The 16830-nt window shown below is 42.3% G+C and overlaps 1 protein-coding gene across 1 annotated transcript in view; it reads right to left on the reverse strand.

Moving 5' to 3' along the window:
- Positions 1 to 16830, reverse strand: part of LOC125891514 (chemokine-like protein TAFA-2) — a 126901-nt gene that overhangs the window by 14153 nt on the left and 95918 nt on the right. The window contains exon 3 of the mRNA XM_049580863.1: positions 1168 to 1317. Within this exon, the coding sequence (XP_049436820.1) occupies positions 1168 to 1317 (150 nt within the window). The remainder of the gene's footprint in view (positions 1 to 1167; positions 1318 to 16830) is intronic.

Raw genomic sequence — 16830 nt, forward strand, 5'->3', positions numbered from 1 at the left:
TAGACAGGGGTCGAAGCATGAATGAAGCAGTAAGCATTTGGGGTGTGTATGTTTTCCTCTTGAACAATCTGAAACATACTAAGATACAAAGTTCACAAGCCAATGCAAAAAATGATGCAAATATATTTGTGAGGTGAGAGAGGGTTTGAAAGTCTCTTTCTAGCTCCAATTTTTCATTCTTCATGTAGCTATTTCTTTTAAGTTTACAAGACAAAGGCTTTCAGGAGTGACTGAAAATGATCACCATTACCCCTATGGCACACAATGAGACACTTTCACACAGAGGCGACAGGCACAGAGTGCCGAGAAAGACCCATTTTTTCAGAATTTCATGCAGTATTTGGGTTGGATCTGGAGTTCTCTATCGACATAACCAAATCTCTGACTCTTGTATTGGTTTCACAGTCCATAGCGGTTAATCTTTACACCCCTAGTTGGCACCAATCGGGTACTGTCAGCTCAACTTTAGTGCTCTGCCTGAGCTAATGCTAACAAACACAGAAAAACTATAATCATCATGAAAACATTAAAAACCATAAAAGGCATATTTAGACAGTAAAACCATAGCTCATCACTGCCTATCAGTCTCTCCCACTGCTGCTTAAACCCTCATCCATGCCTTCATCACATCCAGAATTGACTGCTGTAACAGCATTCTTTATGGTACAAACTCCAGTACATCCAGAACTCTGCTGCCAGCTTCCCACTCCCGTGATCACATCACCCCCATCCTCCAGAACCTCCACTGGCTCCCTGTCCCACAACGCATCCAATTCAAAGTCCTTCTCCTCACTTACAAAGCCCTCCATAACCAGCCCCCCTCCTACCTCACTGAGCTGCTCCACCGCCACACTCCTTCCCAAAATCTCTGCTCCTCTGATGCCAACCTCCTGACTCCACCACCGCTTCTCCATAGCCACCCCCTCCCTCTGGAACTTTCTCCCCAAACACATGTGAGACTGCACTGACCTCTCCCAATTCAACCCCGTCATCAAAACTAATCTTTTCAAAACGGCTTTTAATGTGTGAATGATGTTGTATTTTGTTGCAGTCTATTTTATGATCCTTTTTAACTAATGTAAAGTGTTTCTGAGTACCATGAAAAGCGCTCTATAAATAAAATGTATTATTATCAATATTAAAATGTGTACAAACAGTGATACATACCATCAACACAGGAGGGCATGGCCCGGGTGGTGCCAGCAACCTGTCCAGGGAAGCAGGAACATTTGACAGTCTGAGATCTCTCCTCGATCTTGTTCTTGTTGCAGCAGCGATGGGCTGCTATCACCTCACACGTCCCTGCCTTCACATGCACTGTGAAACAGAGAGAGACAGACACACGCACTGTGTTCAATATATCAGGCTCATTTACACTGGTGTTTAATCCAACATGTGATCTGATATCAAACATTAACGAGTGAGTAGACAGACATTTTGTCATCAGATTAGTTTGGTTCCACACCAGTGAATCGCTGCCCAAGTTGCTTATTTTTTCAGCGTTTCAAGTCGGTGTGGTGTTGTTCTCCCTGACGACTGTTTACACTGTTGAAAAATAACTGAGACAATTTGTTGGTTTGATTAAGAATGTGAATATTATGTACTGGTACCTGATCCCGAACAAAAAAAACCAAACAGTTACCACAAAACATGACGACAAGTATAGACCAGATCATTGCAGCTATACGGGGTGTTGTAATTAAACCTACAGAAATTATAACGCTTAAATAAACCTTGACAGGACAGACATGCCAGTCGCTGCCGAAGGGCTCGAACAAAACAACCGTCCCTTCGCCAAACAAAAAATGGCAACATGAACATGAATAATGAAGTGAGATGAAAGCGCAATTCAGTGTGATTATGAGACTATTATCAGATAGCCATGAGCCACAAAAGAGCTGTTTATAATCACAACTATCAAATTAAGCTTTTTATGAATTCCGAGTCTTTATTTATGCACTGATGTGTGCACAAACAAAATCATGCACCCATGTAAAAATATTTGGCTTACAGACACATACAGCCTCACAAATACAGCAAATCTGGAGGTCCCAGTGTTTTACTGCATGGCTGCTGAGCCACAGCTGCTGCCTCAGTCAGATCTGTATAGAAAATGCATTTTAAGTCTCTTGTAGCTCTTCTGCAACACACAGGGAACAAAATGGTGACTAGGTGATTGACAGAGAGAAATACAACCAATATTTGCATTAGAATATACTGATCTGATTGTATGTTGTGGCATTTCCAAATGAGAATTAGCTTCAATGAAGGGCAGATGTAGGAAGCCCCTTCACTTCTTCTATAGCTACCACTTTGTGTGCACATTCATATACACACACACTTCAATCAGACAGCTCTGTGGTTAATTAACAACAAGTCCACCCCGAGCACAGAAGTCCCTTGAGTCAGCCATGAGAGAGGGAACAAAGACATCACTCTACATTTGAAGATTTGTGATGTCAACACATGGTCCTTTCATACCAGCCTTTCATCAAATACATGAAAATGTCAAGGACAAACAAAAAGCCTTGTCAGGAGCACTGTGTGCAAGAATACAGTGTGTGTGTGTGTGTGTGTGTGTGTGTGTGTGTGTGTGTGTGTGTCTGTGCGTGCCTTTTGGTGGCTACGTACCTACAATGTATACTGTTCATGTCTTCAGCCATGCTTGACTTTGCATGTCATGTGGGTTTGGGAGCGAGCATGTTTGCATAGCCTTGTGGTTGCAAAAGTCAAAGTCTGGTGTGTGCGTTTTGACTTTTCACACAGTTGTTGGAAGTTACTGCTATTTCCATTACAAAAGAGTCCGCCCACAATACAACAAAGGGTGCACACTGCGTGGCAATGAAAACTAAAGCAGCAAACAATAACTCTGCTCTGTCCAAAGAGTATTTAAAAAGTGAGGCGAGCCGCACTGAAAGACAGAGTATGAATATGTTAAACAGGCTAACAGAGATTTGAAAAGTTCCTAATTTGCTCCGTTAATGAGAAAAAGACAAAGCAGCAATCCTGCAAAGCCCAGTCCAATTACTATCTCAGTGAAAAGCACTGTCTAATATCTCGCCCACTGTGTGTCTGTGTCTCATTGTTCTTTCATGTCCTCTCATTTCCCTTTTTGATCCGCTAGCACTGGATAGTGATGTTGGTTGATTGATCTGTCCATCTGTCTGTCCATCAATCCGATTAGGATGTTATCAGCCAATTAAAAAGCCGTTATCTGTGGTTCTTAGCCTCAGATAGGGAGTAGAAGGTGCCTGCCACACTTACTATCAGGTTCAAAGTGCGTTATCAGCTCTTTAAAGGGCCATTTGCATACGCAACGAGTGGAATGGCCATTGAATGTCTGTTTGCATATCCAAATAAATGAAACGTCGTAGTTTGGTTAGTTACACTTTCATTTTCCTAAGGTTTAGGTGCAAAATCTGCTTTGTTAAGTTAAGGAAGAGATATTATGGTAAGTCAGTTAAAACAGCTGTCTCTAGTTAAATCAAGTCAATGCCGACTTTGGGTTTCACACTGGACACCAACCCTGCTGTATTGGGTAAAAGTCCTGTGATTGTTTGATCCGTTCTCCATGTCTCCCTCCCGCTCAGCATGGACTTTTGTGCACTAAATATGACATGACCTGATCTCATCATTTGCTCCTGCCATAATTATTACATCACGCTTGGGGTGGTGCAGTGGTTAGCATTGGGTTCCTGGTTTGAAATCCAAGGTAGGGGGGTTAAAATCCCGGGTTTTAACCCATAGGTGTGAATGTGAGCTTGAATGGTTGTCTGTCTCTATGTGTTAGCCCTGCTAACACTGGTGACGTGTCTAAGGTGTACCCCGCCTCTTGCCTAGTGTTAGTTGGGATAGGCTCCAGCTCCCCCATGACCCTGAACAGGATAAGCAGTTATGAAAAATAAATGAATGAATAAATAATTATTATAACCACCGAGTTCTTGCCCAAACAATAAAAGTACTGCCATTCATGGCCAAATAATGGCTGTGTGAACCTAATAGAACAGAAGTCTAAAGTGTTTTTACACAAATTACCCTTTAGCTGAAAGAAAGATGGAACAGGGACCAGCTGCTGCATATATTGCTTAAAACTGAGCTCCACTTGAGATCATTCTCTGAATATTTTTTTTTCTCATTTGTGCTTTGTAGCTGCTAAGTCAGTGGCAGTTGTAGCATTGGCCTTCCCCTCTGTTCTTTAGCTGGTGGTTTCTGAGGTGGATGGTAAAAAATGAGGTGGTCTCTTGCTCAAAAAGTTGCAAAATGATCCATTGTGGCTCACAAGAATATACATCCACCTGGAATAATAATACAGCCAACTGTATATGTCAATATTTGAATTTTTGAGAGAAAAGATAAAACTTCACAGAGTGATTTGTTGCAGTAACTCTGAGAACCTCCCTTCTTGAAAACCCAGGTAATAGATGGTGGCGCAGACCCATTGTAGCCGATATCTTTGAGGCTTAAAACCACTAATAATGGTCATTTAATGGCCTGATAACAGCCGACACTCTGGTTCACACAGAGACATCTCATCAGCTACAGATTGCCATAAAATTTGGTGTCAATGTTTATGGTCTGCAGAAAATGTATCCCAGCGATTTTGCTGAACCCATGACCTTTGGTTTATCATCATCATCAGGCAGTTAAATTTATATAAAGAAATATTTATAGATGTGTTCAGAGCCTCTGGTCCCACAGTGAACCAGTCATAGTACTGTTTTTCCTGACCTAAATGACCCTTCGACCTTTTTTTTCTATTTCCACACATCATGACACACTTTTATGATCCCCACAAGGTCTCTGTCCATTTTGGTTATTACATGACCTTTACTCAGACGTCGACTTCAGGCCAAATTGTCAAGTTAAATGACAAGAGGATGAATTATATTGACTCTGCTGCTTCCTTTGTGCCACTCTTGCAAAATGTCTGCTTGCAGAAAGATATGTGATAATTGAACCCGCTAACTGTTACACCTTTACACCAAAATAACTGACATTTTTATCCCCCTTCGTCGCAAGGCTGGAAGAATATCCGAATCAACAGTATGTCATTTATTCCATCCAGCACTTTCATGCCCTAGGCTGAAATGAGCATGGCAGCCTCTGAGGATTGCTGGTGGGCTTTAGAGTTTTGTTTGATACTAATACCTCTTTTGCCTCTTGCCCCCTCTCTCTCTCTGTGCACCACTCTAATTGACTTGCTTTTGTTTTTTTCATAGGCTTGACAACCTTGTTGGCTGATACTCAGCTCAGGAAAATCAACACGCACACAGAGTAAACACCTTAGCCCAACCCCCCACTGGCACACACACCCCCTGGCCCATTTTTTGGCTCAGCACCTGCAGTTGTAATTGACTCAGCATTAGTAAGAGCGGCGGTGCACTAAGCTGAGCATAGAGGAGTAATGAGGAGGCGGGGGTGAGAGGATTTTACTGGAGGAATGTAAAAGTTCATTGAGGCTTGATGACACAAATGAATGTTAATAGATGGCAGTAAATTCCTTCAATATAGACCACATGGTGAAATAAATATGAGCTGGAGTCATATGACAGAATGGTTGAGTGATTATTTTGGCACTGCTTGATACGTAGATGTCTACAACAGGCTGTCGTGACTTTATTTTACGTGTACGGTAATTGGCAGCTGAATCGTTGCCTGCTCAAGGTATTACCCTGTAAAGTTCACTTGACAACTTTTAAACCATTACTGCTGCCAGGTGGCAGTAATGGTTTTGAAATAACAGACCATGTACTGTACTTGCTCAGACAAGGAAACTGAAGGCATGGGAGAGTGCTGAAGCCCCACTGACCAAAACTTGATTATTATAATTGTGCTGATTGCTGCTATTCATGGTTTTTACAAAATGCACACAGTGCTAATCATCCCGCCGGAGGTCTGGTTGTAGTTTTAATCTTCCAAATCAACCTTTAAAATATGAAAATTGTTAAGACCTATTCAGAGGACATATTTTAATGCTGTACTCAATCGGTCAAAAAGGCTGTATTAACAGTGCTGATTTCATACTTGATAAAAATGGAAATTGGAAGTATTTGCTCTCATTAGGCTCACACTGTGAGCTCATGTAGGTTCACTCCGCCTCAACATTAATCCCAATACAGTCCAGTTTTTTAAACAAGCAAAACACTAGTTTCTGGTGGATGTGTGCTGAATGTGCTGAATATTTTTAAGGAGCATTTGAAGTATTTCAGGAATATTTGTTTCAGCACTGTCTGGTCTGCAATAATACTGTATAATGAAGGGCATAATGGAGACAGTCCACAAGTTTGTGCTGTAATGATGTAGAATGCAGGATGTGGGAGTTGGACTTGACATCAGGAGTTTAAAATAAGCAAGACAAAAGCAGAAAGCTTGCACTGGTGTTTCCCCTTGACTCTTTTGTTGATGATTGCTTGTCCTCTCCATCATTCTCACTTGGTGCATAAACAGGAAGTATTATGTTTTTACCAGCTTCATGCCACAGTCAGGATGTAATAATGCATGTCTGAGTTTCTTGCAGTGCAGAGTGCTGCTGCTGATGTTGGCAATGTTGCAGTAAACTAAGACCCCAATGTACACCTGTTACACGGCACGGCTGCTGTTGTTGGTTAGGTTGATGGACCTGCAGGCGTTATGTGCTGGCTGGATTGCCCCAAAATCTCACCATCATATTTTTATTGGATAGCATTTTTATATAAAATGACTCCTTTCCATGGAGTAACATGGGATTTGGGGGTAAAAAATATTAAAGATGTAATGATAGACTGTTGATCAGCACTCACAGGGAAACAGCACTGCAAAGGCATATGCGTGTAAATGTTCAGTGTGCTCTCTAGCTTAATACAGCTTAAGGTGTCAACAGTCTGAGGCTGTGTTGTGCTAAGATGTTCATAATTACCAATCTGCCAGATAGCGAATCAGGCAGGGGGCCACAGACTCCAATAAACTCTGATAAATATTCAGCTAAATTAGGCATTACCCACCCCATGACATAAACACACAAACATACAAATGTACCAACCCGTTGTCATTCCAAGGTTGTCAGTTCGGTGCTTTGTCATGCCTCCTTGGGGTCTGATACTGACGCACAAAGCACCCTTTAGCATGTGTGTGTGGCACACAGTTGTCTCTTGGCTGAAGCACATTGTAACATGTGTTTAATGTTGTGAAATGGTCGCAGTTAGCGTTAGCCAACAAAGCTACTTGGCTTAAAATAAGTGCATTTGTTATAGGCTTAGGCACAGACAGTCTCAACACCCATTGGCCATCTTCTGATGACAATAAAGCCTCTTCAAGAGATCTGTGTCGCCAGTAGATATCCAGGCTAAGTCTTCCTTCTCTGTGTGCCAATCATTGTTTACAGTTTGATTAGCAACTTGACTCAGGTCCAGACAACATTTTGGCTAATCTCTATGAACAGATTTCTGCCTATGAATACAGATAAATAAGAAGAAAGCTTATAGATAGCCAAATTGTTGTCAGTTGATAGCCGATGGGTTCTGAGATTACATTTCAGCCAATATGTTCCCCATCTTTTGCTGTTTACCTACAGGCAATCAAAGCCCACTGAAACATAATTTCAATAATAATGTCAATACTGCTTGGACTACAAATGGTACCAGAGCTGTGAGGGCAGCTGTGGCACAGGACGTAGAATTGATTGTCCACTAAACGGAAGATCGGCAGTTCCACCCCCGGTTCCTCCAGTCCTCCAGATACTGAACCCCAAATCTAATTTCAGGAGCGTGTGTGATTGTTTCAGATCAGTAGCGGGTGGCACGCACTTTGAGTGGCTGAAAAACTTGTAAGGTGCAAGTGCATTTACCAGAACACTTCTGATACCAAAATCTTGTACTGTTGCCGATAGATTCTGCATACAGTTGCATACAGCCTTATTTGTTTACATAGATAAGGCATAAGACTCATTTATACTCCCTTAACCTACAAAAATAGCTCATCCGTTTCACACATTGTAAATGTCAATGCCCTCATACTTCCATGTATCCTTTATGATGGCATAGATACAGCCAATAGACAGCACTAGAGGGCAGAGTCCACCATTGTTTAAATGTTTTCGTTGTCTCCTCAGGTCGTATCTCATTTGAACTACCCTACATTGACTCCATGATCTCCGATGGTAATGTCTGTATCAGTAAGCTGTGAGGGAACATGTACAAATACAGACAAAATGAATGCAGAGTATGGATAGAAAGCTCGGCCTGTCTCTGTATCTAATGTTGAGCATTAATAATCCCTTAGACGCAACGTAATGTGACATCTGATGTGTGTACGAAATTTACGTAACATTATGTTAAATTAAGTCAACATTGATTTTTGGTTTCACCCAAGACGCAAATAGCGGTCTCCTGGCTGAAAGCCCTGTGTTTGTTTGACCTATCCATCCTCCTCGACCTCCTCATTTGGAGAATTTATCAGACTTTATAACAGTTACTCTGAGCATCTAATAATGCTGCAGATGGGTTTAGGTTGGAGTTAGTTGAAAGCCTGGTGCGTCTCATACAGACACTAAAAAGAGCCTTGTGTGTCATTATGAGGCGGTGAGGTGTGTGACAAAACACCGGTATTTGATTACCTGTGGTTGAGACCAGGCTGAATGTACACATCGAATACGCACAGTCACAGAAAAATGATTTATCCCTGTGCAAGCATTTGGGTATGCACTGCTAAAATAAATAGCAGAGGTGTTACAGTCTCCAGAGATGTGTGTGTGTGTGTGTGTGTGTGTGTGTGTGAAGACTAATGATGCTAAACGACATGAAAAAGCACCCGGTTCAGTCTTACTAGGTGAGACTGCAACCCCTCTTTCTATTTCATAAATGCGCCGACCGTCGTTTGCGATCAAATTTCATCTAACCATTTCTGCTCCCCTCCTCTTCTTCTTCCTCCTCCTCCTCATCTTCTTCATCTATCTCACCTCATTCTACTGCTGTTTCATAAATGACCCATCCTTTTCTCAATCTCTCTTAGCCACTCCAACACCCCATTTTTCCTCTGCTCTCTTTCGCTCTTAGCTCTGCACAGCAAACTCAGCAGGGTAGTGAACCATTATCCTCAATCACAGGCCCTAAATCAGAGAATTTTTACACTTTCTATAATGTGTTCTCCCTCTCTCACCCTGTCTCTTTCCCACCCCGTCGATGTCTCTCTCCCTCTGTAAGCCCCCTCCCATCTCTCTCCATGACACGAGGACTTGTTATCCCTGCTTCTCTTAACACAGCAGTGGCTGTTAACCCCATTTACTAAGGATGACGTGCTACTGACAGACTAACAGATGGACAGATTGCCCTGACTCTGAACAACCAGGAGCTGTGTGTGAGCGTGTGCATGCATGCGTGTGTGTATGTGTGTGCGGTTTCAGTGACACACACAAAGCACTGAGATAGCTCTCTTGGTCCCAGCGGGGTACTTCTTTCAAATGTCACTCCTACCACTGGGGGCCTCCCTCTCTCTCTCTCTCTCACGCGCACACACACACACACACACACACACACACACACACACGCACATGTGTTACAACATCCACCTTTACAATATAACCCACCTCAGCCCAATGAGAAGCATTACCAAAAGAGCTTTACTCCTCATATCCATTTATTCTGCCACAAACAATAGCAGTCATTAGACAACACTATACTCTGCCACCAAGCCTCCAGTGCCACCTATTTCCTGAGGATGTGTCTATGAATTTTGCCAGTCTCTGGTGTGTCCAGGTACTAATCCACTAAGCCAATTTTGGTTGTCAGCTATGCCAGCAGCTCCCCCCAGTGTTGTGTTTTCTCCCACCAGTTGGACACAGATAGTAAGAAATCCAAAAACTGTTTCTGGAGCAGTACTGGGCGATTTTGGCAAAGCGTTTACAGCCAAAATGTCGGCTAATGTGACACCATGGTGCCCAGAAAGAATTTTAGTCATACAGAAGAAACAGTTGTAAAACTAGAAAAGTGCACTGAGTACAGATCTCCACCAGCTGGCCACTCCAGCTGACCGTGGCCACTCTAGACAATCCTAGCATAATTCTAGCACATGTGGCGCAGTGCATTTCACAAGTGTACCAGAAGCTAATGAAAGAACATGCCTCGCCTATTTTTGACAGAGCTGCAGCATATTGCACGGAGCAGACTGTTTTCTCCTGCCCTGTACGTGAAGTATATAGCCTGCGATGTAATTATGAGAATGAATGTATTTTTTTGTAACTAAAACACAGCCACAAATCTTTGATCCACGTCACTCTTAAATAGACTTTTAACACCATTGCCTTTGTGTGTAGGCTAAAGCATGACAAAGATGGAAATAACAATAAACACAATGAAAATAGAAGGAAAAAAGGAAACAATTTAACTTCATAGCTGGCTTATACATGGGAAAAGCACATCAAGGAGAAATGACCAAATCATCAGAATCATCAGAAAAGTGCCCTGCGCTCCCGGTGTGACACTGTGCAGAGGACAGCACAAAACTGGATCACAGCCGGACCACTAAAGCCCTGTTTCCATCGAGCAGTACAGTACAGTTCAGTTCGGTAAGCATTTTATCTGTTTCCACTGTGAGAAGTTGTGGATGGTATCAATGGAACCATTCTGTACCATCCCCATTTTGGGTCACCCCTTCTGTTGGGGTACCTAGCACGCAGATCTGATACTAAAAGGTTGAGCTGTGAGCACTGCAGTCTGTTGATTGGTCAATAGAGGACGGTTACTCTGCTTAGGGCTGAGTTGTGACTGGTTTTGAGGATCATGTAAACACTGTTCATACTGTGGAGTTTTCTTAGTAGACCGCAAGAATGTTTTGCTGCCTCCTGCAGCAGCTGTGGTCACAGAAAAAAACTTAATACACTGAGCCAACTGCCAGCGACTTTTAAGGTGGAACTTTAACTTGTAATGTTACTCAGTGCATGAGTTGATGATGTAAGTCAGCACACCTTACATTTCACTGTGACAACTGTGACCATGACTTTAGTTTTTATATGACATACACTTTTAGTAATGAGTGGATATTCAAGTGTTTCTGTATATTAATTTCAGCCAGGTTATGCGAATGGCATATTTCCTAACCCTCCTTCGGGGGGGGGGGGCATGTCGTAGCGTTGTTCCTGTGTCCTCAAGCAACACTAAATCCCAGAGCTTGCCTGAGAAGGACTAAATGCACAAACCCACTATTCTTAAATATGCCATGGAGAGAGACTCTCACTGCAGCCTGTTTTATTTTGTTCTGAAAATGTTGGCGGGTAACTCCGTTCTGTGGATGATAAACAAGGTGCAAACTTCCATCTGTGTCACCAGTGATGAGGAAATACAGTAAGTGCTGGACGGAGCAGTGAGTGACAACAACCCCGCCCACATTTAAGGGCACTGTTTGCAGTGGAAACACTAGGGTCTAGGTACCATGTCTGAAGGATTACTGTCGGTTCCAAAGGTACCATACTGAAAGTGTTTGGTGGAAACAGGGCCTAAGAGCGGCTGGTGCAATTGACCCTCCCACCTTCCTTACAGTCAAGATGGCGGCAAAGATAACATAAAACAGGGACTGAATCATCTTGTATCGTGCCTGACTTCAGTGAATTATAACATATCGGGTATGTAATTAATCTGCAGATGCTCCAGTTCCAAAGGAGACCAACTTTTCTACGGATGTCAGCTTTTGAGACAAGACCAAGGATGAAATGTGGCCTGCAACACACAGTAAAGCCTGTTGTATTAGGCAGAAAACGATTTACAGAAAACGTACAGCCCCTACCGGCTGGTTAAGAGAAGTGAGGAGTCAGCAGTCAGCAACTGTATAAAACAGTCAATGAAACAACTGTAAATCACCACAACAACGAGAGGTCCCAGAGTATACAGTCATAAATGTGCACAAATAATATTAGACTGATTAGTCCAGTAATTTGCAAGATGAGCTGTGGACAGACAGATACACACATCCACACACACAGGATACAATAACTAAGAAGAAAATCGATCACAAATTACTGTTTGAATTATCTCAATCCATCGATCTCTTTAACCCAGCGCACATTAGAAGGCCACAAAGAATCATATAACATAATGCTATCTTAATGCTTTAGTGTGAATCATGTCTGTGGGCAGGTAGCCAGGTGTAGCCAGAGACAGATGCTAATGTGAGTGTGTTATAGGCACACACTGTGAGAAAGTGGAGAGAAACCTTTTTGTAATTTGTTCTGTGTGAGCAGCTTTCATTAGAATGAATGAGCCGTCATGTTTGGATTCTTCCATCATTTGATACATTCCTTTATTATGTTGAGCGTATAAAGCAGCCAATTACCGCTATGGGAACAAAGCAGCTATTGTGGAGGTGACAGTGTCATCAGCTCGTACACAGTGAATGAATCCTGCGCTGATTGTGTGATGCCTTGACATTTCCCACACAGCAAAGTTCGAGTTGGCTCCTTTTTAAAAGCACAAACAATCTCTGTAGACGCATATTCAATGCCAAGAGAGTATGTTGGCAAAGCAGCTACAGGAGCTGACAATCCCTCATCAGGTCTGATTAAAGCACTGGCATGGTATACGGACAGACAGTGAGATAAACGCACCCTCTGTTTTTTGTTTATTTTTGTAGATGGCGGTTGTTATACAATGCTCTGATTACAGGAAAAGTCGCTGTCATACTTTTGAAGTCGAGGACTGTTTTTGAATACATTTCAAATGAACTGTGTAAATCACCCGTCTCAGTTACTGTTTGTTGTTCTGGCATTTTGTAGATTGTTTATCTAAAGAAAAGGTTTTTGCCTGGTGAGTAACATTGATCATCTCATCACAGCACAATGTAACAAGATGCTCCTGACATTCATGTGGATGCCCGCCCTTGACCTGGCCTCCAATTCCTCAGATCCCAACGCTATACATGTGCAGGATGTTTCGGTACCCTCGGTATCTCACAACCCAAGGGACTCAAAGGATCTGCCGCCAATGCGCTGTGGAAGACACCACAGGACACCTCCAGAGGTCCCGTATCCATGTCTCAAGGGGTCACATCCCCAACGTGGATCGGACTCAGCTTTGACCTGTCAAGGCACGAACACAGGACCTCTGGGGTTCCATGGATGCCTGATTTGGATCTGCGAAATTTGGAGGCTAGGTGATGCCTTGAGCTCTTTGACATGCTCCTCCAGCTGCTCCTTAGCAGTTTTTGCATTGTGACACGGGGCATTGTCCTGATGGGGGGCCACTACCATTGGCAAGTGCTGTCGCCTTGAAGACATGTATTTGGTCTGTAACAGTGGTTTGGTGGGTGGTGACCTGGCCTTCTGACCCAGCTCTAAATAACTGACACAGTGAAACTGAAACTTAAGATGACTGAACGTATCCATGGTGCATATAGATGCACTATATTAATCACATATTTAGTATGTATAAATATTTAAGTATCTCCCCAAGCCCCCTCGTGTTCTATTCACAAAGAGCATATTTTGAAATGGAAATTCAGTTCAGACTGCTTGCCAAGTTAATTAGATTACAATGTACGTTTCTCTGCGCATGTGTGTGTGTGCCCATCAGTGCATGTACGTCCATGCATTTGTGTTAATAATTAGATTACATTGGCCTCTGAGATGGCACCATTCGTTATGAATCGTAAACACAGAGCAAATTAAAATTCTGTTTAAGAGCCTGCCAAGAAAATTAGCACTGAGAGAAAGGGAAGCACGCACACTCGACCACTACTGTCTTCTCTTTTCCTCAACGCGGTTTTCTATTCTCTCTGAACGCTCTCTGCATGTCTACAAATCCATCCCACCTCTCTTCTCTTCCGTCGCCACACAGTGTCTGTGTAATAGTTATTAATCAAAGGTTAAAAAAAGGGCACACAACAAGTACAAGAGACAATATGGCTCTCTTTTGTGAGATATAAATATACGTACTCCAGCTGGAAGAACTTTTTCTCTTTCCTCCATTAATACCTCTTGGATAATACCTTACATTGGAACTGTACTTCCTGTTCTGTGTCTCTGTGCTCATATTGTGTGTGTTTGTTGATGTTTGCATGACTAGACTGATCAATGGCAACTCTCGGAGGAGCTTAACTCCTCTCAGGCACTAATGTCCTATACTATATGTTACTATAACCCATGAGACTAGGAAAAAAACAGGAGAAGGACGAGGAAGAGCAAGCGTGGCATTCATCCAAGGCCATGGCACACGTGCACATTTGAGAGCACGGTTTATTCGAAGCTCAGTGTAGCTAAGATTGTACTGAGCAATATGCCTACACTAATAATAACTTTTTTGGCTTTACAGAATGAACTCCTAATTGGAGGAATATTTTTAACCAACCAGCGTTTTATAAATATGTGTTAGGCAAAACCAAATTAAACTACATACTTAGAGACTATCTCGGGTCTATTTTCCACTCGGGCAGCCCAGAAAACAAGGCAGAATGCTATGAAATCAAGTTGGGGCTTAATTTCTGCACAGGGCTGCAAACAACTGTCACAAATGACCAACAGTTGAAACCATCAAAGCGAGTTGTCAGTTAAACACGGAGCAGGAGTTTATCTTTTCTTCTCAGACTTGTAGAGTTGTCCTAATGTTCCCTTGTTCCCAAAGCACAACAAAAGACAATGACATTAAGTACCACGACTGGGGTGTCAGACAACAGAACAATAAACTGAACACAGCTTGTCCCCCACAGCAATACAGCAAAGTTGCATCACATGGCTTATTTTTCCATATTTTGTCCATAAAATAAACAACACGACACATCGTGTGAAAAGTGAAACTTAAAAAAATAGCTAACTCAGTTCAGCAGGTCTTTAATTTGTTTTAACGTCATTGCTGGCTATACTTGAACTACAGGTAAATGTGTTGATGTTCAGCAGCTCTGCCCTCCAGAATGACACATATAAGCCTTTTCGTATTCATCTGCAGGATAACATCATTTGTTAGTGCCTTCCAAATCTATAACAACTGAACTTTTTCTGACCTGACACCTCTGTGGTGGAGTTTAGGCATTAAAACAACTCAGTTGAGGCTCGCTTTTTGTCCACTTGGGGGCAGCGGAAACGAGTTGTGAACACAATAATGGCAGATCATCACAAATGTTAGCAAACAGTTGCTTATTTACACATCCAGCAGTTACGGAGCAACAATATCATTCATTTAGAGTCCTGTTTCTTGTCACCTGCCAAATGTAAGTCCAACATTCCCTGTCTTTACTGTTGGTTTCTGCTTATTACCAACTCCTAAGAGATATATGTGGCTCTTTAGCTGCCAAACGCTCCACTGTTTAACTGTGTCTTCATGACGTTTGCTGCTAAGCAGGTAGTGTACAGATGGTTATAGAGTGTCTGAAAGCAACACTATGTGAGCTGTGACCATGAACCAAAACAGTGATGTTGCAGCCAGACAGACAAACAATGAGCTTAACTCACTCTAAAGTTCTGTCAAGCCGACGGGAGCTGCAGATTCAAGTGATGATTGTCTGTAGGTTATTTTCTACGAGCGACCCCTTTCATAGTGTCTTTTGATACACTGTAATCATAAAAATACTGATCATGGTTAACATAATAGCTGCTTGGTCGAGGTTAGGTGGTCATGGTTAGAAAGGAGGAAACTGAAAGCAAACTGTGGTCTCATGTTTCAGTGTACAATGAAAGTAAAGAAATGACGATCAGGAGTTAAAATACGTGTATTTTAGAAAACAAGATTTTTTTTAGTACCTGCAATAAAACCATTCAAAACCAGAAAAGTGCAGTCAGTAGAGTGCAGATCTACAGCAGGTGGCTGCCCGAGGTGACTGCAGCCTTCTAGACAATTATTTTACTTTCAGCACAGTTTGGAAGCTCCAAAAAACAATGAAATACACACCTTGTTCATTTTTAACTGAGCTACAGCATGTTGCATAGAGCAGATCGGTTTCTCCTGCTATCAGGCACTGTATGTAAAATATAGCCATTATATAATTATGAGCAGGCAAAATGCTCCTCTTTGTAAAGTTCCCAGTGTGATATGACACTGTACTGATGACAAAACGAAGCAAAACGTGAAGAGCTGTGGAGGCGAAGATAGAGATTTATTAATTTTGCATCGTGCCTAACTTTAGTGGATCGTATCAGGTATGGAATTAATCTGCAGATGCTTCTGTTTCAAATGAGACCAAACTTTTCTATTTATGTCCATTTCTGAGTTACGGCGAGGGCCAAAATGTGGCCTGCAACAGACGACAAGGCTTGTTATTTTTAGCCAAGATGATTCACGTAAAAACTTGCAGCCCCTACTGGCCAGCTAAGAAGAGTTACCGGTCAGTAACAGTATAAAAGTGTCAATAAAACAGGTTTTTCAACAACTGTTAATCACCATAACTATGAGAGATCCTTGAGCATACAGTCATAAATGTGCACACAAAATATTAGGTTGATTGGTCCAGTAGTTTGTGAGAGTAACTGCTGACAGACAGATACACACACACGCCCAGTTGCATGATTCCCTCCAGTCATATGCCTGGCAGAGATAATAAAGCAGTAAGAAGTGTTGCATAGATGTGTGAATAAAAGCTGAAGTAAGTGAATAATATGATATCTGGCATTTGTGTGTGACAAGAATTAAAGGAAGTCAATCAAAACTAGAACATTTGCCAACAAACTTGCCTCTGCTTCAAAAGACAGCAGGCAGAGCTTAGACTGCAGGCCAAGGCTGCTCTGCACAGCACATTCTCACACACACACACACACACACACACACACACACACACACACACACAGGCACACACACATTGTCCTATCACACACCATCCCTCAGCTCAGCGACCCCGAATGAGTGACTGACCACAATTGGAAACTGTTTGCTCACAGCGGCAGTT

The sequence above is a fragment of the Epinephelus fuscoguttatus genome, linkage group LG7 (assembly GCF_011397635.1).
Source record: "Epinephelus fuscoguttatus linkage group LG7, E.fuscoguttatus.final_Chr_v1".
Classification (NCBI taxonomy): Eukaryota; Metazoa; Chordata; class Actinopteri; order Perciformes; family Serranidae; genus Epinephelus; species Epinephelus fuscoguttatus.